Source organism: Zonotrichia albicollis, chromosome 4 (assembly GCF_047830755.1).
Source record: "Zonotrichia albicollis isolate bZonAlb1 chromosome 4, bZonAlb1.hap1, whole genome shotgun sequence".
Lineage (NCBI taxonomy): Eukaryota > Metazoa > Chordata > Aves > Passeriformes > Passerellidae > Zonotrichia > Zonotrichia albicollis.
This window is the reverse complement of record NC_133822.1, coordinates 15,987,865-16,012,738: the sequence shown is the minus strand read 5'-3', so window position 1 is coordinate 16,012,738 and position 24,874 is coordinate 15,987,865. Positions and strand designations below refer to the sequence as shown.

At 50.3% G+C, this 24,874-nt stretch overlaps 1 protein-coding gene across 4 annotated transcripts in view; it reads left to right on the top strand.

The window, feature by feature from the left end:
* Window positions 1-9,323: 9,323 nt before the first annotated feature.
* The window catches only part of WNT5B (Wnt family member 5B), a 67,382-nt gene continuing 51,831 nt past the window's right edge, over window positions 9,324-24,874 (top strand). The window contains exon 1 of one of the 4 annotated variants that reach the window (XM_074538909.1): window positions 9,324-9,567. Coding sequence is in view for 2 of the 4 variants with exons in the window: in XM_074538907.1 (XP_074395008.1) it covers window positions 23,414-23,431 (18 nt within the window). In the remaining 2 variants the exon portion in view is untranslated. Of the gene's footprint in view, window positions 9,686-22,774; window positions 22,893-23,271; window positions 23,432-24,874 lie in introns of those variants that run through there. The other 3 variants (XM_074538908.1, XM_074538911.1, XM_074538907.1) reach the window with 3 other exon arrangements.

Sequence of the window (24,874 nt, the reverse complement as noted above, 5' to 3'; positions counted from 1 at the left end):
GGATTTACAGACTGAGTGCAAAGTGCAGAAGGAGGTAAATTTAATTTCAGCATCTCATTTTTTTAGTCTCCACATGACTTCAATCAGCAGTTCATGTCGTTCATCTATGACTTAATTAATTTAGCATTAATAGTTATTACAAGAGTGGTATTAGTCATCCAACTTTGAGAAAGCCCCTTCTGTGGATATTTTGAACTGTTGCCACTTTTGCTGATGTCCTCCATTATAAAGTAGCATATTTTGGATTCAGGTGTGTTTTCCCATGTCCAAGTGATGACTGTCAGGTGGTTTTCAGAGAGAGCCAGGAGCAGCCAGGGAGCTTCACTGAGGCTCATGGCACCCACCAAAGCCAGGGAGGGTCAGCTGTAGCACAGCATCGCAAATGAGTGTCTGCACTGCTGCTCTCACCCAGTCTGATGCATGAGTGACTCCTCAATAATTTTGACTCTACCAAGGAGTTTATTTGGGGAGCTACTCTCTTGGATATGGAGATAATGGAGATGTGGTGCACCCAATGCAATGGCAGCCCTTGCAGTCTGCCCCAGCAGCCCAAGCCAAGCTCAGTAACTTTAAGGTGCCAGGGAAAAAATGGAGTAAATGAAGAAGAAGAAGCTCAAGATCCTCCATCTTGTCTCCTATCTACCTCTATACTAAAATCCCAAAACTCTAAATTTCTCACCCTGTGACAAACCACACTATTCTCTATTATCTATTTCACACACTTGTGGACTCTAATCCTTCCCAAAGTCTTGGAAGCTTTCTCCATGGGCAAAGGTTGAAGGCAATGCTTCCCTGGGACTCAGGACCCCTCAGAGAAATATTCCCTGTGCCCTGGGTTCCAGAATTTAGTTAATGTTGGAAGTCCCATTTGGTTAATGAAGTGAATGGAACATTCAGTTAATGAAGCGATGACTCCTGACAACAGGAGTGGTAACACAATGGTTTGTGCTCCTCTGTCGGAGGAGCAGATCAAAGCCACCTGTGGAGCTGCAGACTAATATCACCAGAGGCTTCCTCTGTGTGAGTGACAGACAGACAAACAGGACCATGACTTCATGGTGAAACCAGTCCTGGGTCTGTGCAGCAAGGTGAGCCAGCCCAGCGCTGAGCCAGAGCTTTCCTGTGCTGTGACAGGGGCTCAGAGGGTGACAGAGCCAGCTCTGCCTGCTTTGTTTTCCTGCCGAGAGCCCTTGTTCAGCACAGCTCCGCTGCTGGTGCTCATGGCTGGGTGTGCAATCTCCAGACGGGATCTGGGCAAGCCCAGGCAGGATGGACGGGGCTGTGTGGCTGTGGGTGTTCTGCAGCCTGGCGCTGCTCAGCACAGAGTGCCACAGGTCACTTGGGAGGGTGTTGGACGTGCAAAGAGTCAGTGACAGCCACCAGCTAATGGCCAGCTTGGAGCCCAGCCTGATCTGGGCTGGGTGTCCTGAAGCACACCCACACTGCACCCCAATTCCATTAACTTCTAACGCCTTCTCAACGTGGAAGAGCTGAGGAAATATAAGAAAATACAGAGCAAATCAGCCAAAGATGTGCCAAAGGCCAGCTCTCCCTGCTATATCAGCATGTTCCAGCTGCAGTTCTGGCCTCTAAATGGAGCTCTGATGCCTCTGATGATGGGGTTTAGGTGCCTCTGATGATGGGGTTTAGGTGCCATGTGCTTGGGAAGGTTCCCATAACTCACCACAATGATGTGGTCCCCCCTAAAACCCAATTTTATATCCTCATGAAGGCAAGAGGCAGATCTGGGCCCTCTGAATCTCACAAAATCTTATTTGCTCTCCACAGATCTCTGTGCCTGATGTTATTCGTGCTGTTATAAAAGGGATTCTATACAAGCTGTGTCTTGAAGGGTGTCAACACAAGGTTACAATCTTCCATGACATTTGGTTCTTTCATACACAGCCCCTGAAGCCCTGTGATGGAAAGGGGGTCCTCATCTGAATTTACCTAAAAAAGAAACCCAAAAAAGAGAATTCCAGCTCTCATTCCTGGAGGGAAATACAGAAAAATGTAGCTTCAGTGAACAGCAAATGCTCAGAAAAAAGAATCAAATCCACAAAAAAGATCCTCCCAGACAGCACCTTTGGAAGCTGAGACGAGACAGGAATCCCCCTGAGTAAAAAACAAGATATTAAGCACATGAGCAAATACGTTTTGGGCATGAATCATGGTGCCTTCCATTTTTGTGGGCTTCTTTGGGTTTGGGGATTTTTTTGCTTTGGGTTTTTTGGGGAGTTTTTCTCTGGTTTTTTTCAGGTGTGTATAATTACAGTCCCAGGATGTGATGAAACATTTAGTGATTTGCTGTAACTTCAGATGCCACAAGCGGTGTTAGCAGGTAGGTGCTGTGCACATCCTGGAAAATCCATGTCTCCAGCTGAAAATTCCAAGTCATCACTTCAGGATGTCAACCACAGAAAATACAGAATGCATAGACAATTGCACTTAAATTATGTGGGAGAACTCTGATGTTTTTAATTTTACCTTTGCAAGAGTACATGACAAGATTCTGAGCTAGAACCCATTGGTTTCTACATCTTTGGTTTCTTGCATGTGTAAATACATACAGACACATACACACACACACTTTTTCCATGAACAAGCCCTTGAGATGTGCCATGGGAGCATCAGTGTCCATGCACAGCCCTTTGGCTGATCCAGGACCATGTTCATGGCAACATCTGAGTGCCTTGGAAGAAGAACATCTATTGCCATGTGGCTTCTTCCTTCTTTGTGTCTTGTGACTGCACTGGTGCCTTGGTTATTGTAGCTTCCACCTCTGCCTCCTTTAGTGCTGCTATTTGTGTAAGCCCATATTTTACCCATGCTATTTTTCTATTTATTCATTTATTTAGAAGCTTCAGTGTCAAAGGATTGTATTTGTGTTCCCTTGTGAAGGTGAGACTATTAAGCAAAGGCATTTGTCATCAAAGGGCACTCTGGAGCCTTCAAAACTCGGTGGTTTTCATACAAAGGCTTTATTGTCACCAGGTTGGTTTGCAGGAGGACCTGAGAGCAGCCCAGCCAGGAGCTGCAGAGCCTCGCTGACACTCTCCAGTTTGTCCCTGGGATTTGTGGGACCCAGAAATAAAAACAGGAAATGTGCTGTGGCTTCACTGGCTGTAAATAGTGCCTGTCCCTAGGCTGTGTGACATCCCTCCCAGGCAGAAACAGCAATCACAGCCCTGGCACACACATTGTATCCCTGCCTGCTGCCCTCATCCTCCCTCTGCAGCCTCACCGCCAGTCCTGGCACCTCCTAACACTGTCCTTGGCAGGGTGGCACTGGTGGCACCGGTGGCAGGGCGGCACTTGTGGCACTGGTGGCAGGGCAGCACTGGTCGCACCCTCCCGGCTTGGTGTCTCAGCACATTTCATTTCCTTCCCTTGCACCTGCCAGGCCACAGAGAACGTGGCACCCTCCCCAGAGGCAGCTGCATCACCTGTGTGTCCCCAGGGCCACCAGGGTGCCAGACTGGCCCTGCAGCCGGGAGTGCCCAAGCCAGAAGGACGCAGAGGCACCAGGCAAGTCCAGGGAGTGGCTCTCACCCCGGGTTTGGGGTTTGTGGGGTTCTGCCCTCCACAAGCCTCCACATGACCCCAAGCATCTCCATGCTCCATGGGAAAGCTGGATGTAGTGTCTGAATGGTGTTGGTTTCCTCCTTTAGCTGAAGTTGCTGTGTGGTAAAAATCCCAGTGATTATCAGGAGAATGATCCACTTCCCTCTCATCAGCCAGAGGCCTGCCTGCCTTTCAGAGGAAAAAATTATGGAAGGTTGTTTGAGCAAGGGAAAAAGGAAATTTCAAGGAAAGGAAATTTCAAGGAAAGGAAAGGAAATGAAAGGAAAGGAAATTTCAAGGAAAGGAAAGGAAATGAAAGGAAAGGAAATTTCAAGGAAATTTCAAGGAAAGGAAAGGAAATTTCAAGAAAAGGAAATTTCAATGAAAGGAAACGGAAGAGGAAAAGTACAGGAGAAGGGGATGCTGAGGCTCATCTGTCTCTGACGGATCCCAGGTAGAGCCTCATGTGCACTTTCCCCCAAACCACCTGTGGATGCTCAGCTGTTGGGAGACATCTTCTTGCCAGATTTGTGGGACTTCAGCATCACTGCACTAATCTGGAGGGAGAGGGCTGGCAGGGCAGCCATTCCCTTCTGCGTGGGGCAGGGAGGAGTTTGTGTTTCCTCACTCCCTGGCAGTCAGGCACTGAGGGATGCCAGGGTGCCAGCCCCAGCTCTGGCTGTGCCCTGGGGCCAGGGGCACTGTCACCTCTCTGTACACACACACACAGAGCTGTGGCCCTGCTGAAGGGGGCCCAGGTTACCAGCACAGCCCAGGTTTAATTGCACTGCAGAGCTCATTACCACAGGAAGCAGGGGAGGCCAAGAAGGAAGAGTTTAGAACAGGATCAGCCATTCTCACGGACAATAAGAACATCCAGAGTTTTCATCATTCATGCCGATAAAGATTTTGGAGAGGATGTACAACTCTTCACCTCGGGGTTTAAGCCAAGTGGAAGAGGCTGAGGGCCTTGGTGTGAGAGGAGGGAAGTTCAGGGCCAGATTACCTCACTGTCTGGCTATGGCTGTGGCCCTGTGCCTCCCAAAACCATGGAGCTGTGGCAAGGCTTGGGACCCTGGGCTGCCCCAGGGCCACCTCCTGTCGCCTTGCCCAGCAGTGCCCTGGGACAGGTGATGCTTGTCTGTCCATAGGAGGGAGGGAGGGATGGGGGAGCTCTCCCAGCTCCGTGGAACAAACCCTAGGAGGGCCCTATCCATGCCTGTGCTCGGGCTGTCCCTGCCAGCCACAGTGAGCGCTGGTGGCACCCGGGGGGAGGCTGGAGCTGCCCTGGTCCCTGGAGCCAGGGATCCTGGCGGGGCAGCCGAGGGGGGCAGTTACACTTTAACCCAGCCAGCCCACAGAACCTGCTGCTGGGAGTGCCTGTCTAATGATTAAAGGGCTAAATGAGGAGACCTGAACTCCCCGTGCTCTCCCGAGCCTTGCTACCAGCACTCATGGAGACAGGCAAGCCAGGGCTTCACCCCACAGCAGCCACCAGGTCAGCCTGGTCACTGCTGGGCCCTTCAAACCCCAGAGTCTTCACAAGGACTTCCTGTTACTTCATCTCTTGGTTTTCTAAACCCAGTGAATGGCTTGGCTCACCCCTTTGCACCAGGACTGTGGAGGAAGAGCAAGGAGGAGAGCTGCAGTGGGAGAGCCATTCCCTGGCCTGCTCTCCACCCCATGGACCTCGGCATTCAGGAATGCAGCTCCAGACACTGAACCCCTTGATCTGCATGTTGGAGGACCAGGAGGCCAGGGGCAAACTGGACAGAGGGTAAAGTGTAGCCACTGGATGTGGAGAGGTAGCCTGGCTCTGGCAGGGCTGCACAGGTCAGCCAGCATTGCAGGCTGTCTGTCTTCATCTGACCTCTGGAGCAGCCCCCCAGCCAGCAGGACCATCCAGGTGGGGAGATCAATCCCAGGGACCCTACCAGTGCATCACTGAGGTGAGGAAAGTGTTTGCACATCACACACTTGCTGCATTCCCTCTGTGTCCTGTGCTGGCAGAAGGAAAAGGAATACTTAGAGATGTCCAGGAGCTTCTGCCTATCCCACAGGATGACCAGGGACCAGCCCCAGCCTGGCTCCTGTCTTTTCTCAGCAGGGTGTCCCTGGGTCCAGGATGGATTTTTCTTGGTGATGTCAAGCCAGATGAATCCTGGTTTAATTGAGCGTGAGTGAAGCCGTGCTTTGATGGTTAATGTTATACTTGGGGCTGGGAAAACTACTGCAAAATCATAGCAATTAGAGCTGGAAATGATTCAAGTCATCTAATTCATTTCCTCTCCCCCCTTTTTGTCTCTCCCTGCTCCAGGAGCAGTGAGGTTCCCAACAATACCTCTCCCCTCCCCTGCATTGTCGGCTCCTGGAGCTCTGACTCAAGGAGTGGAGCATCCACGTGTCCCTGGGGAGACAATTCCATCATCTGAAAGACGTCAACATTGGAAAATGTTTCAGATGTTTAGCCTATATTTCCTTTTGTGGAGTGCCACAGATGCTCAGGTCGTGAGCTCTGCGCCCCAAGGAAACTGGCTGCTTCCCACGAGGACAGCGCCTGGAATGAGGTGCTGCTTTCCCCTGGGGTTTGCAAGGGCAGGTAGGGAAAGTGGGGCTGGGTCAATGAAGGTTTTCACACCTGCAAGGCAGGTCAGATCAGGTAGCTTGTCTGGAACGAGCTCTCCTTCGGCAGAAGCTCAAGATTTTTATTTTTTTTCCCCATTTCCAGATTTTTATTCTGTGAATTCCACCTTGACTCATAACAATCTCTCTGCTGGAAACGTGTCCAGTTCCTCACAAATCCACTTCCTTTTACTTGCTTCTACTACTGGTAGTAATCCCACCACAGGCATTGCCCCCACCAGGGGCAAGTGGCAAAGGACAAAAAACCACAATATTCACTGTGCTTCTTTCATTGACATGAATATTCCTTCTCCTTGAAGGCTGTCCCAGGATAGGCATCATCTCTGCCTCAGCTCTACCCTGGATGCAGGATTGGCTGACCAGGGGGAAGATGACTGTGCAGGGATGGAAGAAACTTCCCAATAGATCAGAGCTCATGGGCACCACAGACTGGGCTCCACCTGCTTTAAGAGAAGTTGGAGCCACATGGTTGAGTTTCTAGTGATAAGGTCTCCTGCTTCTCCACATATTCTGCAGGGTCCTGCCCTTAACTGAGAGGGATTTATGTTCCTTAATACATTTTAAATTGCTCTTCTCCTCTGCAGAGTGAGTTTAGGATTTCCACATCTCAAATAGCTGGAGCACTTCCCCACCCTCTTCCTCCTCACAGGTAGCAGACACCAGGAGGGGACAGACATGAGATGTAGCAGAAGGGAAGGAGGAGCATGAGGACAATTAGAGCCATAGGAATGTTCCAATGAGGTGAAGAGAAATAAAACAGCTTTCCAGGGGGCTGCATAGGTTAACCTGCTTTTTTTGGTGGAGGATAAAGCAATCTTGTGGAGGAGACTAGGATAAAAGAAGGAAGAAAACAAAGACATTTCAGCAGAGAGGACACAGTAAGGTAAAGGTGGTCTCCTGCCATCACCCACCCACACCAACACCATGACCAACCCACTCTGTGGGGTTTTTGTCCTCAGCAGTGGCAGCACTGCCAAGGTGAGACACAGACCTCTGAGATGGGCCATGCCCCTCGTTCCTGCTGGCTCCTCATTTCTCAGGACACTTCACCTCTTCTCAAGCCCTCCAAGCTGTCAGCTGGGAAATCACTCCCACACAGTTTGGGGGTGCACACCCCAGCTGTCCCTCCTGCCCCTCCTGGCACCCAGCACACCCTGACACACTCGTATGTATCCCCAATGGCCCTTCTCACCCCACCACAGCAGGATGGATTAAAGCTGCAGGAATCCCCATCTTCCTCATGGACTGTGCCGAGGCCAGAATGGTATTTCAATAACCTCGTCTCTTTTTGGAATGATCCACATGGCCATAGCTGAAGGTTTTAAGGAACACAAATATCCAGTGCTGCCCAGCCACCTCTGCTGGTGCTCCAGTGGCTCTGCCTTTCCTGTCTGCTCCCTCTGACCTTGATGTAAGGCACCATCCTGGGGTGTAAGCAGTGCCAGCCCAAGAGGATTCCTGTGAGGATGGACCCTGCCTCTCCTCTGCGCAGCCTCAATGTGCAAGTTGAAATTCGACAGACAAGCAGGGAACAGCAGCCCATGTGGTAAACAGGCTTTACCTCTGAGCAAAAAAAGCTGGCACCTCAAAGTTCCTGCAGCCAGCTGCAATTTCAAGACTTCCTTTGCCCTCTAATTAGTTGGCATTTTCTGTACCAACTATTATCTTTCTAGTTAGACAGCGCTGGAGACAATGGCTCCTTATTTCCTGCCACAAACACTGAGTTACTATTTACCTCTAGCTGTACCTCCTCTATCTCCTATTCCCATTAAAAGAAAGTATCACTAATGACTGCAGTGGTGGTAAACACTGGCACAGTTGGTCATAAATTAAGACAGTTGGAGCCTTCAATTACTTGTAGTGTGCAGCCTGTACTCAGACACTTACCTGCTCCTCTAGAAATGCTCATGTATTTCCACCCTGGGCCCACATGGATGCTCAGAGCTGCTTGAAACAAGATGCTTGTGTCAGTGTGTGTCTCAAGCTGCATTTTGTCCCAAGCCAGTACAAATTTGAGGAATTCCAGGGGGCCAAATATCTCCCTGATGCAATTCCATTTGGATCCTTACATGTGTGAGTCTGTGTACATGTAGGAGCAGCAAGGTACTCCTTGCACTGCGTTATGAGGCTCTGCAGTTCCTGCTGTGGGGGGACTTTGGATGCCTGACGCTGTGGGGCCCAGAGATGGGGACCTGGACACAACAAGTGTAACTCCAGGCTGCTGCAGAGCTGCCACCAAGCTCGGAGACCAGGCATGCAAATCCTGTCTCTGTGCACGGAGCTGCCCAGCAGTCCCCGGGGTAGGCACCGCTCGCAGCTACACCAACATAAATTCACAGTGATCCTGCTAATGCCTCTGCAGCTACTCCTGCTTCTGCCAGGAAAAGTGAGAACGGGATCTGGCTGCGAATCTGTGAAGTTTTATGGGAAGGAGGGTGGGGGACAGCCCCCAGTGTGATTCCTGGTGTTGCACACAAGGGATGGATGTGCCTGTTGAGTGCCAGCCCCATCAAGAGCTTAATGCTCTGTCTCCTCTGCCAAACTTTGCCAGTCAATTTCAACAGCATCCCCGAGCCGGGCTCTGCCTCATTCGCACCTTCACTGCAACCCAGCCGCCCACCCGCACTGGGAGGCAGATGCCAGATCCCTGCTGAGATGAAGCAGTGGGTCACCAGGTCAGCAGCCCTGCGCTGGCGGGCCAGGAACCCGCTGCCCGCACCGGCGGGGTTTTGGCTCCCAGCACGTTTGTGTCCCGGGCCGGGAGCCCCAAGAGCGGGGTGCCCGTGAGCCTCACAGCGAGAAGCGGAGGGCACGGAGCCGGGCAGCCAGGGAGGGAGCCCGGCAGGATGCGCTGGGAGCGAGCGACACCCGAGTGTCCCTGCGGGGGCTGCCGGGGGAAGGAGCCAGCCCGGTGGCCTCCAGCGCACGGCCCCGCCGCGTTCTGTCCCCGCCGCTGCCCCGCTCCCCAGCACGGCCCCCCCGACGGCGGCGGCCCCGCAGTCGGCCCCGCAGCCCGCCCCGGCCGGGGAAGGCGCCCGGGCCCCCCAGCGAGCCCCATCCCGGTGGCGGCGGCGGCGGTGCCCGCGGCGGGGCGGGCGCAGGGCGCGGGGGGCGGTGCGGGGCGGGGGAAGGCGGGGCGGAGGCGGCCGGAGCCCCCGGGATCCGCCGGCACCTCCCGGGCCCGGCACTCGCCGCTGCCGCCAACTTCGGCCGGGAGTCGCGCTCGGTGCCGCCGCTGCCGGAGCCCGGCGCCGCCGCGGGCACGGCGAGGGCAGCGCCCGCAGCGTCCCCCCGCTCCCCTCACGCAGCCGGCGGGGGACTCGGCCCGGCGCGGCGACGGGGCGGCGGCCCCCAGGGCAGGTGCGTCCCCTCGCGGTCTCCGGCCGCCGCGACGCCGCCGAGCGGGACGCGGAGCCCCGTGCCCGCCGCGGGCGCCCGCTCACCTGCCGCTGCCGCCGGCGGCGCCCGGGAGATGCAGGTAGGAGGCGGCCCCGGCCCGGCGGCTGGAGGGCGGCAGCGGGAGGAGGAGGAGGCCGGGGGCCGGGAGGGGTTCGGCCGCCCCGGGCGCCGCGGACCCCCGGGCTCGGCTCGTCCCGGGGCCGGGCGCCTCCCTGCGCGGCCCCCGAAGGGGCGGGAGGCGGCGCGGGTGGTACCGGGGGTTCTGCCGCTTCTCCAGCCCGGGAGACGCGTCCGCGCTTTGCCGCCGACCCCGGGAGGCGCCCCCGGCCCGGGGCGGAGCGGGGGCTGCGGGGATCGGGCTGCCCGGAGCGGAGCCCCCGCGGCTGCCGGCCCCTACCGCGGGCTGGGACCGTCGGGGCCGAGCCGCAGCAGCCCTCGGGACCGCGGAGGGGCCAGCGGAGCGCGGGGCTGGGACTGGCTGCGGGGTGGCCTTGGTGGTGTTAGTGCGGTGGGACAGACCCGCGGTGTCGTGAGGGGCCAGCCCCGGTGTGAGGGGCCAGCCGCGGTGTGAGGGATGGTGCTGGGGCTCGAGGGATGCTCCTCCGGGGTGGCAGACGCTGAGCTAGTGAAACAGATGTTCCTCAGGCATGACAGACATGAGTTCACAAAACAGATGTTACTCCAGTGAGGTGGACCGTAGTGTGAGCACAGGGATTTTACTGTTTTACTGTCAGAGGAGGATTCTTTCCCTGGGTATGAGCACAGCAGTTTTCTTGTGAGCGCTCACAGTGTCCTTCTCACCCGTGTGCTGTGGTGTGGCTGCATGTGCTGACAGGAGCCATGGCATCTGTGCTCTTGTAAGCACAGAGGAGAAGTGAAAGTGTGCCCGGTTTCACAGGACATGAGCATCCCTGTTACATCTGTGACAGCCACCCTCTTTTGTGAAACTTGGTTTTTCTTCTGGGAATTGTGGTGTAATGCTTCCCTTAGTGGTGTGGGTAAAACAACTTCCCCAAACATATTTTTGTGTGCTCTGATGCATTTTATTGTCCTGTGTTTTTGATAGTTTTCCTCTGCCATCAAGTGAGTCTCTCTGTAAGTCTCTCTATCCAACTTCCACCTATCTCTTAATGCATTCCTGGCTACCCTACAGTGCATCATCATCATCATCATCATCATCATCATCACTCTTGCCGTGCTGCCTGCACCCACATACTCACCTGTTCACCTTTGGGGTCAGGGTTTTTTGTGACAGAGCTTTTCCTTACACATGTACGGACACTTAAGCTCTTACTTCAATTTCTTCATAGCCAAAACTTTGGGTGCCTGTGCATGGTGTTCCTTGTGTGCCCCTGCACAATTCCACTGCAGTCTGCTCTGCTCTGCTCCACTCCCCTGCACATCAGGACTGTGTGCATCAGTGCTTGCTAACCTGCCTAGGTGTTGGGGGCTCTTTCTTGGTGCCCTTTTTGAGAGCTTTTGTGCCCGCACAGCATCGGGCACACACAAGGTGTGTCTCTCCTTTACACCGTCTTTGTCCATCTGTCCCTATGGAGCCTGCCTGGTGCATGCCCATCTCCAGAGACACTTTCTCAGCGTCCCCTCACCTTCTCCAGACCACACCAGTGCTCAGGTGTGAGCCTCTCATGGCCCTTCCTTCCCACATTTGCTGCTGGCCATCGACACATGAGTTGAAGGGACCACTTTTTCTGATGGTGGCACTTTCACCTGCAGGTGCCTGTCTTCTGTCAGGTGCAGTTGTACATGGAGAACCAAGCTAGGAAGAAGAACCATGCTCTTCTTCCCAAAAGAGAAAGAGGTGGGCTTTCTCAAGGTTGGCAAGAGACAGACTCTTCTTAATCTTGTGCATGGACACCTGGGTTTAGCCAAGGGAAAGGTTGGGCTCTGCCAGAATTCAGGTGGAGTGTTTTTCACCCCAAACATCCAGGGTATGGGATGAGTTGCCACGTGTGCAGAGAAGCTAGCACAACTATTTGGGGCTTTTATCCTTCTTTAAAGAAAATAGCTGAGTCTGTGAGGAGAGAAGCATGAGGATGAGTTGCCAGTGTGAGCTGGGGAAGTGAGCTGGCCTCATCCCAGCCTTGGGTTTCCCCTGCTCACATCTCCGTGGCTCTTTCATTTCTGTGCCCAGGAGTGTGTGCAGCAGATCCCTTCCCTTTGGAAAGGAGTCCCCCCAGGCTCCTTCAGTGTTGGCCCACCTCTCCTCTCAGGAGCTGTCAGCGTCCCCTGTGTCCTTTCCCTTGTCTCTGGTGCATAGACATTGAAAATGTCCTTCCACATGTGACTGATCTCAGTTCAGGAAAGCTGAAACTGAAGTTGTGGCTGCAGGCTCCCAGCCCTGAGAAATCTTCTTTCTCAGCCCTTTCCCTCCCAATCTGCCAGAGTTCATTACATCAGTTGAAAGAAAATAGAAATTTGGAAAGAGCTGGGTCTAGAAAGTTGAGGGTCCTGTGTTTTAAAGAAAAATGAGCATTCTTGTATAGCAAAGTCTCCAGGAGCTTGTTCTTTTAGGAAGAGATCAAATACTGTGAAATTTAAAGTTACCTTTAAGCTATTTGTCCCTTTCTCTCGCCCAGTAGGCCCCTTTGTCTCTGGACTGCTTCACATCTTGAGCCTTTTGTCCTGAAGTTGTTGGGTTTGGATTTCAAGGCACACAGGGAAATAGCTCTTTTCTGAAAACTGCACGATTGCTCATTTAAATGAATATAAATTGTTTCTATTCATAAGATCTTTTTTTTTTCTAGCAGCTGATCAAAGTTCGAGTGAAAAACCATTTCATCATTTCCAGATAAATTGGACACACATGCACACACACACACACTGAGCCTTTCAGAGAGACTTTTAAACACAGTACTTGTAAAATCAGAATATGGACAGCCAAGGCATGCTATGTAAGACAGGCAAGTCTGTGATTTAATTCCATTTTTGCCTAGAAAGGGATCTTCACTTCTTGGGAGTAGGCACACAGACTTTATTAAAACTGAAGGCAGTGCAGAGAGGGCTCAGAGGAGTTTCTCCCAGACTACAAAAAATCCTTTTCTAATGGGAGATGTAAGGAATGAGGACCTGTGTGGCATTTGAGAACAAACATTAAGATGTAGCATGGTGGGATACCTGACTGCTTTCAGCAGCCCTGAAAGGAGCTGGTGCTTGGAGAGCTTTCCAGTTCAAGAGGACTTAAGGCATGTGGTTGGGCATTTAGGATCTGTTAGAAACAGGTAGTGTTTTAACAGCAGGGTGATCAACCTTCAGAACAAACCAAAGGCAGCATTTGCTTCTCCTCCTCTTAAAATCTTCCAGTGGAGAGGGGGTGTCTCTGTGGAAGGGACATTCCACCAAAGTGCAAGTTCTTGGGCTCAAGAGACAACTGGCTGCGACCATATGGGCGGAATTACAGAGCCTGTGATCCACCACCCCCTTCCAGGCTTTGGTTTAGGATTTGATGGAGCTCAGGCAGGCCTTGCCCTGCCCAGTGAGAGGTGGGGCCGGGGGTCCCTGGGGATGCTCACTCCTGGCACAGCAGCTCCCCAGCATGGGGATGCTCTCCCTGCCTTGGAACTGCAGGCTGCTGGCAGCCCTCTGCAGTGGCTGTGGTGTGTGTGCCTGAGGGGATCCTTCCCTTCTCCTTGGAGCTGTGAGACAGCCTGGAATGCTGGGGGGATCCTTCCCATGTCCTTGGAGCAGTGAAACAGCCTGGGATGCTGTGGGGATCCTTCCCTTCCATTGGAGCTGTGAAACAGCCTGGGATGCCTGTGGGGATCCTTCCCTTCCACTGGAGCTGTGAAACAGCCTGGGAGCTCTCAGGGCTGCAGGCAGGGCAGGGCAGAGCGGGGAGTGCTGTGTGTCCTCTCCACTTCACAGAGTCTGGATAAATCGAGCTCTAGAGGCTGGCTGAGTTTGCAAGACTAACTCCTTGGTTTTGGTTCTTTTACTCTTTTTCCCCTCAGAAAGGGAGCTCAAAAAGGCTGTGACACAAAATGCCCACAGCCATACTGCTGGTTGGGTTTCTTCTGGTACGTTTCCTTTGCAAGGTCCCTTTGGACCCTGCACACTCAGGATTTGCACCTTTCCTTGTGCTGCAGTGTCCTCCATGCTTCTCTCAGCAGCTTTCCTGCTGGTTGGGGATGCTGCCAGGCAGGAGGATGCTTGGAGCAAAGGCTGGGCTAAAGATGCGCCACAGAGCTGTGTGCTCCCAACCCACGGCCCCGACAGCCCCACTCCGAGGTGCCTCAGCCCCCGAGCAGTTCTTTGAAGGGCTCTCCCCAGGGGCTCCAGTGGCAAACATGAGGCTTGTGTGAACCCCATCTCTTCCCCCCGGAATGTTTACCTGTCTAAATTTAACTGCCCAGCCAGCCCCATCCCTCCCAAGCCGACCTGCTCTCTTGTGGCTGGGCTGTGGCTCTGGCTGCTGCTGCCGCGTTTCCTGGCTGCCTCGGCCCCGTGGTTTGCTGCTCGCTCCCTCTTCTCGCTGCGTGCTGGCTCTTTCAAGCTCCTGGGCAAGCCAGTTCTCCCTCTCCTAGGTTTTATTTTTAAATCTGGTTGCACAGCCCTCAGGACTGGAGGGTCCCTTGTCCTCTCATCTCGGAGTGTTTATTCTGCAGCGGGCTTCAGGAAATCTCTCCTTGTCCCACTGTAGCCCACAGTTTTCCTCCCTGGCTGTGGTTGCTCCCAGAGAGACCAGGCATGCTGAGTTGTTCCTTGGCCAGCTCTAAAGGGACAGTGCCTCTTTCTGCTCCCATAGGGATCCAGTAGGTGCTTCCCTGCAAAGGCATCTTCCTTATTTCACTTTGTTCCGAGCTGGGCTTCCCCAAGCTGGCTTTTGGTTTGTTTGAGAAGTGAGTGATGTGTCCCTCATCTTCAGAAAAGCTGGAGAGAGGGACAAGCAGAGGAAAGGAATGCTCCTCTTTCTGTCAGGCTGGATAGAATTTGCTTTCTTTAGCATTTCAGAGTTTGGGATAGTAAATACAGCCCAACCTGGCAGCCTTCTCCATCTAAATAAAACCATCAGGATGAAACCTTTCGTGTCCTGCATAACCCTGCAGGAGACCCCTGCCTGCTCTCCCTTTCCAGGCATGCCTGCAGCTAATGCTGTGGTCTGCCACATGAGAGGGGTGGTTTGAGCCCTGGCCTCCTCTGCCCCTCTTTGAGCTAACCCGGTGGCCTGGGGTTTAAAGCTCACACATTCAGAGCAAAGGTAATGCAGGCCAGGGCTGTCATGACTGCTGATTTGGGGTATCCAGCTCCAAATGCTGTCAAAGGTCCCGTTTTTCCCTGAGGTTCAGCTATTTCGGATACTTGGGCATTCTTGAGTAGTCTGGCCTTGATTATTCAAAGTGACTAGTTCATTTTGCAAAGCTTCATCTCAGCCTCTGGAGCAAAACAGAATGAGATGAATTAATGCAGAATGCACCACTCAGATGAGTGAATTTTCCTGGGAATGGGTCTGTGGCCGGAGAGCTCATGGCACTGTTGCGTGCAGGGATGGGTAAAGAGCTCCTGGTTTTGATTAATTTATGGTTTTAAGTAGCAGCTCGTGGGAAAGGCTCAAAGGGTTTGATAGTTTTTGTCTTAGGGGAAGAAAAGCAGAGCAACATTTTGTCTTTGTATAGAGAGAGAGATTTGTGAACACACATTGAAGGATTTGAGGGAAAATATGTTTTCTGCAAGCTCTCCCATCTCCATTGGAGGTGAGGGAGCCTGAAGTGATTGGGTGGAACATGTGTTTTGGATTTGTTTTTGTCCATCATTAAGGACACAGGGTTAACAAAAGTCACAGGAATACTAATATTTCAGTGGTCTCTCTAAAGTTGTCTTCCTTTTCCAGTTGTTCTGTATTTAGCTTTTTTGGCTGGTTTGCTGCCATTGTTTAACTGAGTCCTGAAGCATTGTAGCACCTCTGTTATGGACAAGTTGGAGCTGTAAAGCAAATTAAATGAGAATCTCCCTTTGCCTAGCTGGAAAACCTTTCTGAGCTTTGTTATGTATCACAGAGTGTCGAGAGAGATGTATGAGCCCAAGCATGTCTTCATTAATGGAACATTTTTCAGAAAAAATAATTTTGTGACTGTCAGGTTCATTACTCCCTGAGGTGTTCCTGAGCACTTCGAAATTGTCTCCAATCATAAAAAATTGATACTGTACAAAGGCAAATTAAGTTCCTTTTTTTTTCCTCCTCTGTTTTTACAGCTCGAGCAATTCTACAGGTTCCTTTATTATATTCTGTGGCTCAAATTTGTTAATAATTACTGTAAATACTGGTCCTGGCAGCATGTCAGGGTTTTGTTTAGTAAGTATTTTGCCATTATCATTTCTGTGTCACAGCTGGGAAGGTTTGTAGTGTCCTGTCAATTTTCCTGTCACGGTCAATTTTGCCCAGTTTTGCATCTCTGAAAACTGACTGAAGCTGAAGCTTTACAGTCTTACACTGAGATTATGCAGATATTTATGGGGTAGCCCCATCATTCTTTACACTGCAGTGGAAGTTTCTGGTTTTAGACCAAAATGTCAGCTCCTGCTCCCGTGTGTGGTGTGCACAAACCAGGTTTCACAGCAGCATCTGCAGCCTTGTGGGTGGCTGCAGCTGTTACTCCACCTGTGGAGATTTCACAGCCTGGGGTGCAGGTAGAGTGGAGTGAGTGCTCCTGTGAGTTATGACCAATTGCCTGTCCTGATTTCTCTTCTGTTTTTTTTTAACTATTCCCCATTTCCACCTATTCTTAACTAGCTGTTTGGGAGTTTTGCCAGTGTTCAAAATGCACTTCTAATAATTTTTATGAATGGCAAGGAGGTTTTTCAGCTGGGAAAGCCTGGTAAGTGCAGCACTGGCTTTGTTCAGTTTTTACTGAAGCTTCACAGGCTCTTTCAGCATCTCTGCTGTTTTCCAAGGAGCCTGCTGGAAGGCTCAAAAGCTCTCCTCCACAGCATGCTGAGAAGATGTAAGGCTCTGTATTTCTGCACAACAACAGCTGCACCCCAGTGGTATAAAACCCCACTGCAGGTAACAACCCAAACTTTTATCTACAAGACACGTAAAACTTCTTTATCTTCCAGGAAAATGGTGCCAATTAGGTCAGACTCACACACCAGGAACAATTTACTGTCTGAGTGTGGCTGCTTGTGTTAGACTGTGTCTGTGCCACAGCCTGTGAAAGAAGGGGAGCCACAGCATTTTCTGTGGGCACAGCTGTGACCATGGAGGCATCTTTGTCAGCACAGCTGACACTGGCGTGTTGGCAGGAGTGTGTATATTTTTTTTTCCCCATTTCTTGAACTAAAAAAATTTTAGTGGGGTAACTTGAAAGTCTGGACCAGGCCCTGCTTGGAGAGGCCAGGTAATGCTTTCAAGTCAAGCATAAAACCAAGCTGGAAGCAATAGGAATAGCAGTTAAGTTTAGACACAGTTAGTCTGTGCTACCTAAGCCTTACTTTACCTTATGGACAGGGCTGAGCTAGGAAATGTGTTTTGAATACATTAGAGAGAAAGTTCTGTCCATTTATTGCTGCTATTAAGAAAGTTCTGTCAGTTTGTTGCTGCTTTTGGTAAACCTGAGTGAGATCTGAGTTGGCAAATCTGGTGCTCCATGCAGTCCATCCCCAGCTGGGCAGATGGAAGCTGGCCACCACAGGATGCCTCAGAGCAGGCATGGAAAGCTTTGCTGGTTACCTCTACAATTCCTGCACCTCCCTGAGGCAACAAGGAATGTTATCTCTTACTTCCCAGTTGATAAAAGAGGTGGTGATCTTCACAAAGCTGAAAAACTTTGTCCTCCATTTTACTTTTCCCCTCAGCTGCTCTGTCCACATGTACAGAAGCCTTTGGCTTTCAACACCAAAATCATCACATCAAATTCATCCCCTGGTCCTGTCACTCCTGCCGAGGCAAGGCTTTCCCTTGGCATGCCTCAGCATTGTGCTGGCTGGATCTGCCAGACTGTCCTGATGAGTACCAATCTGAGGCCTTGCATCTGTGACTAGTGCCTGTGAGTTGTGCTGTGCCCTTGTCCCGTGGGTGTGAAGCAGCAGGTGTTGGGGAAATGCTGCTTTCTGTCCTTGTCCCTGCCTCCACAGCAGCCTTTGGCTGGTGGGTCCTGCACAGGGCAGAGAGTGCTTAAAGTTACACATCTGCCTAAAGGTGTCTGCACAAAAATTTTGTGGGTTACTGAGGTTGGAGTTAGGGTTTTTGTATGTAGAGTTTATTTCTGCAAAGGAATAATATCAAATAAGTATGAGTTTTCAGAGGTAGTTTAGTGCTTCCAGAGGCACACTTGCCTTTTCCTCTCCAAGGTTTTGCAAAGCCAGCCTTTGGAGAGAGATGTGCAATCTTGTGTGATGCTTTGGAGGGCATCCAGAAGTATCTGCAGACCCCACTCCTCCTCTGTGAGCAAAGTGAGTTTGTTTGTTACTCATCTGACACCTTGGACCATTTCCCTAAATTTTAACAGCTAATTACTCTGTAACAGTTCAGGTTCCTAAGAAACTCTGGGTGCCAGTGTGTTCCTGGACTTCTGTAAGGAATCTCCAGTGTGGATAACCTCAGTGCAGACATCTGTATGCCTGCAGCCAATGTCCAGTCCTCAAGCAGCACAACAAACAAACACAGAGCTGGTAAAATGAAAAAAAAAAGCTCCCAGAAGAAAACATGGTTTGATCTAAATTGAAATTTCCAGAAGAAAACATGCTTTTCTGTAGTGATGTTTCAAAACCTAATGATTTCTGTTTCCAATTGACATTTAAATGTCATTTTATGTTGATATCCAGAACAAGAGTTTAAATTTCACGTCAACACCCAAAATCTCTCCTTTTGGATCAACGTTTCATTTTCACAGAATCGCAGGATAACAGGTTGGAAGGGACATAAAGGATCATCTGATCCAGCCCTTCTTGGCAAAAGCACAGTCTGGACAAGATGGCCCAGCACAATGTCCAGCACATCCTGAAAGTGTCCAATGTTGGGGAATCCATTTCCCTTGGGAGATTATTCCAAAGGCTGATGGTTTCCATTGTGTGAAATTTTCCATTTCTGTCCAGTTGGAATCTCCCCAGGAGTAACCCATTACCCTGAATCTTTTCCATGTGGCTCCTTGTAAGAAGGGAGTCTCCATTTTCTTTGTAGCCACCGTTTAAATACTGGAAGATGGTGATAAGATCTCCCTTAAGCCTTCTTTTGTCAAGACCCTCTTCTCTCAGCCTCTCCTCATCTTTGTGGCCCTTCTCTGGATCCTCTCCAGCCTGTCCACATCTTTTTCTTTTTTGCACAGTGGGGATGAAAATGGAAGACAGGATTCCAGGTCCCACACATTTGTACAGTGCTGGTAGACAGAGAAAATTCTGCTAAAACATTTTGAATGTTTTGTTTCAGTCAATAATATCTTCCTTCCCACCCCTGCATTTTCAAATCAAGACCATTTGGAATTGTTCATATTATGAAATAATGTAATGTTTTGACCTTTCATCCCTGTTTGGGATGCAGGCAAATGCTGAAATCCCAGCCCTTCTTGGGGAACTGAGATTCTGTTCTCTGACCAGATCCACAAAAGTGTATTTCCACGGGTTTTGCTGGCTGGCTACTTCAGTGCTTTGTCAGTGATGAGTTGTAATTCAGTGCAGATTGAACCCGTGGTGCATCCACATGGCTGGAGAGGCTAAGGGCAGTGAATCTTTCTTGCTCTGTGTTGTGCTTTCAAATTAATACCCAGATTTCTTTCCAAAGATAAATTTTCCTTCTGAACCAGCGTTTGGTAGTGCACAGCTGCCTGCTACATGTTCCATACACAAATGAGGATCCTGGTGCTCTCCCAGTCTAGCTACAAGCTGTTATGTGAAATCAGGATGTTTTAAAATTTAAGACAGTTTCTGGTTCGTCTATTGTTTGCAGTCCCACAGCTTGCCATATATCTTTCTCCTCAGAAGTTCCTTTTGCCCCTGCCCACCATTGTGGGGAGGTTTTTCCTGCCGGGCTCTGTGCACTGTGTCTCTGAAGCAGTTTTATGGTGTGCCCCAGAAGCAAGCTTTTGTCAGGCTGCCTCAAAGTGTCATCCAGAGAAAAGCCTCTGAAGCAAGAAATGTCCTTTTCTGTCTGGCTTTGAGGTGTTATCTCCCCTCTTCCCAGATGCAGTTGGCTCCATCTACATCCCTAAGCTGTTTTGTTTGGAGTGAGGAGAGCTCAGAAAATCAAGGGAGGCCACACACATAAACAACTATGTGTGAAATCAATTAATCTAAACGAGGGGGAGATTTGTTCTTGCAGGGGAAAAGCCTGGTTCTCACAGAAACCTCTCTTGTGTATGGCAGGACTGTTGGAAACCTTACATCACTGGAACAGTGATGAGCTAGGTGAGTATTTTAACCTTTTTGGCCAGTATTTAGAGTGGTGTTTGAAGAGCTTACTGTGGTCTTTGTACTTTAACAAGTGATTTTCATCATGGATACAGTGGTAGCGTGCTAAAGCAGGAACTACTGAAGAGAACTGAATTTTGAATCTTAACTTCAAATATTTTTATTATAAATTTGGTTCCAGGCATTGCACTCACCCAGTCAGGGATAAGAAGCTATGCCTGTCATTTCTCTGTGTTTGGGTAATAGACATTGTCAGTGACACAAACACAACCTGTTGGATAGGAATGACGTGCAGGAGTTTTGAAAAACAATATTTCAACCTCTAATTAGAGAAAAATCTTTTATTGCTTTTTAAAAAGTGTGATAAGGAAAAGAGGTTTCTTCAGCTCTCCTGCAGGAGGAGGGTTATTCATGTCTCAGCACATTGTGGTGTCTGCTGCAGGGTGCCCAGGGGCCAGTAACTACAATCATATCCCAGTCTCACTCTGCACATCTTTAAATAATTGTCTCCTCTCCTGGCTGTCTGGGGCAGCAATAACATGAGCAAAAAGCTGTGCTTGGCCTCTCTTGGCTGAGGGAAGGACATGGGTCTAAGGCCTGAAGAGAGCACAAAGGAGGGAAAGTCTAGGAGACAGCCACTCCACTCGGCCCCTTAAGTCGTCACAGGAGAGGGTGAGGTGGTGCAAGGCTGAGAAATCAAAAGTCTCTGTGCTTGGAGCATTACTCAGACATTAAAGTCTTATCATGGCCACAAATCTTTCCTGACTCCACCTTGCCTCCCCTTTGGGGGTGAGGAAGACGATAAGAAAAGTGAGTTTGTGTTTTGCACTGAGGGCTCCTTAAGGAATCGCGCTCTGCTTGGGCCAGCTCGGAGCTGAAGGTTCATCCTTTGGAGTCAGAGTTTCCCAGAGACTTGAACTAAAGCCAGCCCTGTTAGGCAAAGCTGCAGCCAGGGGTCTTGACAGGATACTCCTGTTCACACAGCTTTGTTATGTTTTGCTGTGATTTCTTGATTCATTTCCAGCATGCAATGGATCATCTTCCTGATTTGAGAAGCCTTTTATGCCCAAGACCTCAGTGTGTTAATTTCTCCAGCTGAGGCCAGGAGATTGCCCCACATGGAAGCCAAGAAGATGCCCCATGTTCCTGTGTGCCAAAGAGGGCAGACAGCCCTCTTGTAGCTTTCTGGCTGGAAACATCTCTGGTTCATCACCTTGTACAACCAGCTGGTGCCAAACCCCTGCCTGGTGGATGCTTCTGAGCAGCTACTGCCTTCTGTTATTCTAATCACAATAATTTGGCTTGTTTTTATCTGATTTGATGGAGGCTGAGGAGGAGATCACTTCCCAGGGCCCTGAGGGCAAAAACTCAGCCTTCTAGAGCTACATTTAATTTCTAACCTTCCCACAGCCCTGGGATGATCCCCTGGAAACATCTTGCAGGGGAGGTGTCTTCTGAAATACACCAAGACATTTGCAAGTTAGTTGTCTATACACTACTGAAATTCCTCTCCCCTGGGCACTTTTCTAGATCCCAAAAGCAGCCAGTGTGCTCCTTCAGGCACCCAAATATCACTGTTCAGGTGGCTGGTTTTCCCTGTTTCACATCCATGGAAGGAGATTCTATGTTCACATGGACTGATGGTTGTGTGGTGTTTGCACCATTTTCTCTCAGAAGCTTCTGGGGAAAGGGTAGATGCTGGTTTTGTCTGACTCTCAGATGGAAATGCAAAGAACACCCAACAACACAAATAAGTTGCACTGCTGATTTCCAGGACATAATTCCAACTGTTGGATTTGCTGCCTGACCTGAAAATACAACTCCTCTTGCGAGGTTTCCTTGTTTTGGGGCTTTATTTGTTTGTTTATATTAAAACAAAGCAAGTGAACAAGAGCCGTGCTGCTGACTAGGAGAGGATGGCTTGCCTGGTTTGTTTCCCTGTGTCCTGCCTGGATTCTGCTCAGCCAGTTGTGCCCCACACTGTGCCTTGGGAGGGGCATGCTGGGCTAAATATATCTGTGCTGCCTGTGAAATGCAGTATGGGGAGCTGCGTCATTTGGTGCAGTTTACTTGGAAACTAAGGTGGGAAGCCAGCTTTTATTTTCAGCCTTGGATCAGATGCATTGGTCAGTCGTCTCACCCAGAATTTCAGTCTTGATCAAGAGTTTGTCCTTGCAAGACAGACATGAAACCTGCTCTCTAAATAAAAAGCCGAGCTCCTTGCAGTGACTTTGTCACATTGGGGCAACCATATTTTTCTTGCTCAGCAACCAGATTTACAGTGTGAGAGGTTGTTCAGATAGATTACCTTGAAAGCAGCAATGAAAGTCATAGCTCAAATATCGTGGCTTAATGAGCAGAGGAGCTGGTGTGGTGCTGTGGGCTCTAAATATATCAGAGCCCCAGTGCTGGCAGCACAGTGACAGCTGGAGACCTTGGGCTCTCACTGCTGGTGGAGCAGACGTGTATCCTTCCACAAAATGTGGGAGCAACAGATGCAGCTTGGTGACTAAAGAGGGCTTGGGTTTTGCAGTTTCTGGTTCTGCTTTTTGGCTTGTCGTCCCCTGCTGTTTCTGCTAGAGCAGTGGGAGAGATTTCAGGAGAAAGGAGGATATTCCTGGGGTGTGCCAAGGGGTGGAAACAGCCCACCTGAGTTCGCTGTTGTCTCTGCCACATCTAAATAACAGCAGCAGGGCACTGTGGCTGCATTGGTGACATAAATCTGCTGGGGCTCTGGGGGACATACTCAGGCAAACAAGTGGGTGGAAACCCCTGCTCTTTCTCCATGAGCTCTCCAGGGTCACCTGCCTGCACATCTGACATGCTGCAGTCACATCTCTGGCAGCTCAATATGTTTTTCAGTCTTCTTCCTTAAGCCTAAGTGAGAGGAATGCCAGTATTGCTGTTTGATTGTCCTGCTGAGAAAGGAGGTGAGAAAACTCTTCAGTATAAGGTTTTACATTTATCTAGGAGGACAGTAACTATGGGAATTAATTTCTGTCTGTGTAGTGCCTAGCACATTGGGGCCCCTGAATATTGCTGCTGCACAAGCCACATGTTACAGACCAAAGCCACCCAGCTTTGCTGGCAGAGAACTCGTGGCACATGGGGTCCTGGTCTAAAGTGAGAGATCCAGAGGCTCTGGGACATGCTAATGGCAATAAAGGCTTCCAGATTTAACGTGGAGGGCTCAGCTGTGAGGGTGAGGGCTGGGAGATGAGGTTTATGGGGTTAACCCAGCCTCTGTGACTTCTGCTAAGCCTGATTGGCTCCTTTCCTTAGTGGGCTTTACCTGGGCACTGATAGCTGTGAGCAGCTGAGAGTGCAAATGATTGCAATTGCCATTTAAACCAGCCCAGGTGTAGTTTATCCTCTCTGGTACTCAGGAGTGTGAGAGAGCAGAGAAGTGCTCCTCTTTAGCTCTGTGTCTGGTCCTGCTTTTTGGCTGTCCATGGTTCATAGGAAGGGGGTAAGTAATTGATTAATACTGGCAATATTGTGGAAGTTTGGTAGCTTTCAGTCTCCTTGAATTTCTTGTACTTTATTGCTTTGTGCCTTACAGTGCGTTCCAGCTGCTGTTTCAGATTCTGTGGGTGCAGACTTAATATTCATGGCTTTTAATATTCATAGCTTTTATTCAACCATTATGTGACAATGGCAGTCTGCATGGTGTGTCATAAAGATGCCCCTGCTAGGTGAGGAGGCAGCATGGCAGTGTGTGTCTCACTTCAGGTTATTAACTAAATCACAAAAACATGCAATTAACCATTCAAAAATCAGTGTTGCTCCTGTGTGAAGCTTGCTCCTCTCCTAATTTCTCCCCAAGCCCTTTTTCCCGTGGCTGTCATTGCTGTGGATCTGCTCCTGGCCAGGCTTTCTGGCTGTCCCAGGTCAGTGGGCAGGCTGCAGCCCAAGTGGGTTTTGGAGAGCATCTGTGGCCTTGCCCTAAGTCTGGGGAAGGTGAAGTTTGCTGAATCAGTCACTGTCCCAGCACAGAGGGCAGGCTGTGTGAAACCCAGTGATAGTGCTGGGCTCATGAGGACAGTGCAAGGTTTTTGCCCTTCAGCAGTGCTGTTGATGCTCAAGCTGGAGTTTCTGAGTTACTCTGGGAATACTAAAGGGATGTGTGTGTATTTCAGTCTGTTAATGTCCTTAGATCCTGCTTGCAAAGGACAGCTGATCTTGGGGTGCTGGGTACCTGAACTGCAGGTTCCCAGTCCTCTCTGCAAGGCAGTGTGAGGTGGTGGGCAGGAAAAACCTGCACCCTCCACTAGTTCTGCCCCTTGTTCCAAGTGAGAGCATAAAGCTCTCTCCTGGCAAGCCCTGCTGTCCCTTTGGCTTCCACATGGACCCCTCATTTTGGTGTGTGAGAGAACATCAGAGGAGTTCAGGGCTGCAGGTTTGGGGAGCAATTGATTCAGCCATCCCAGCTGACCATGGTCTTCCCTGACCTCGGTGGGCATTGATTCAAGGGGATGGGGCAAGACCAGAAAAGCAGCTTTGAGTCTGGAAAAAGCAGGGACAGAAAAGGAAATGAGTGGGGATGTGGTAACCCAGATGGGATATGGCACAAGAGAAGGAAGGTTTGGTCACCCTCCCCAGTATTGACACTGCTACCCTGGCGAGCCTGGCACAAAATCTCACATAGCCAGTGGGCAGTGGTGTGTGTGGAAGAGCTGGGGAAGGAGGGGATGTGGTGGCACAGAAAATTAACTACACTCCTTTAAGTTTTTCTCTGCTTTTTCTCACCCTGCAGAAAACAAAGTGTGGCATAACTTTTTTTTATTCTTCAGTCATTAATGAGCCATTGTTCCAGTGGGAAAAAAAAAAGTAGGGAGTTTTATCATGGGAGAAATTATCTTTCTCATGGGATATAAAACTTTGTGGTGTGTAAATGGATCATCCTGGCACT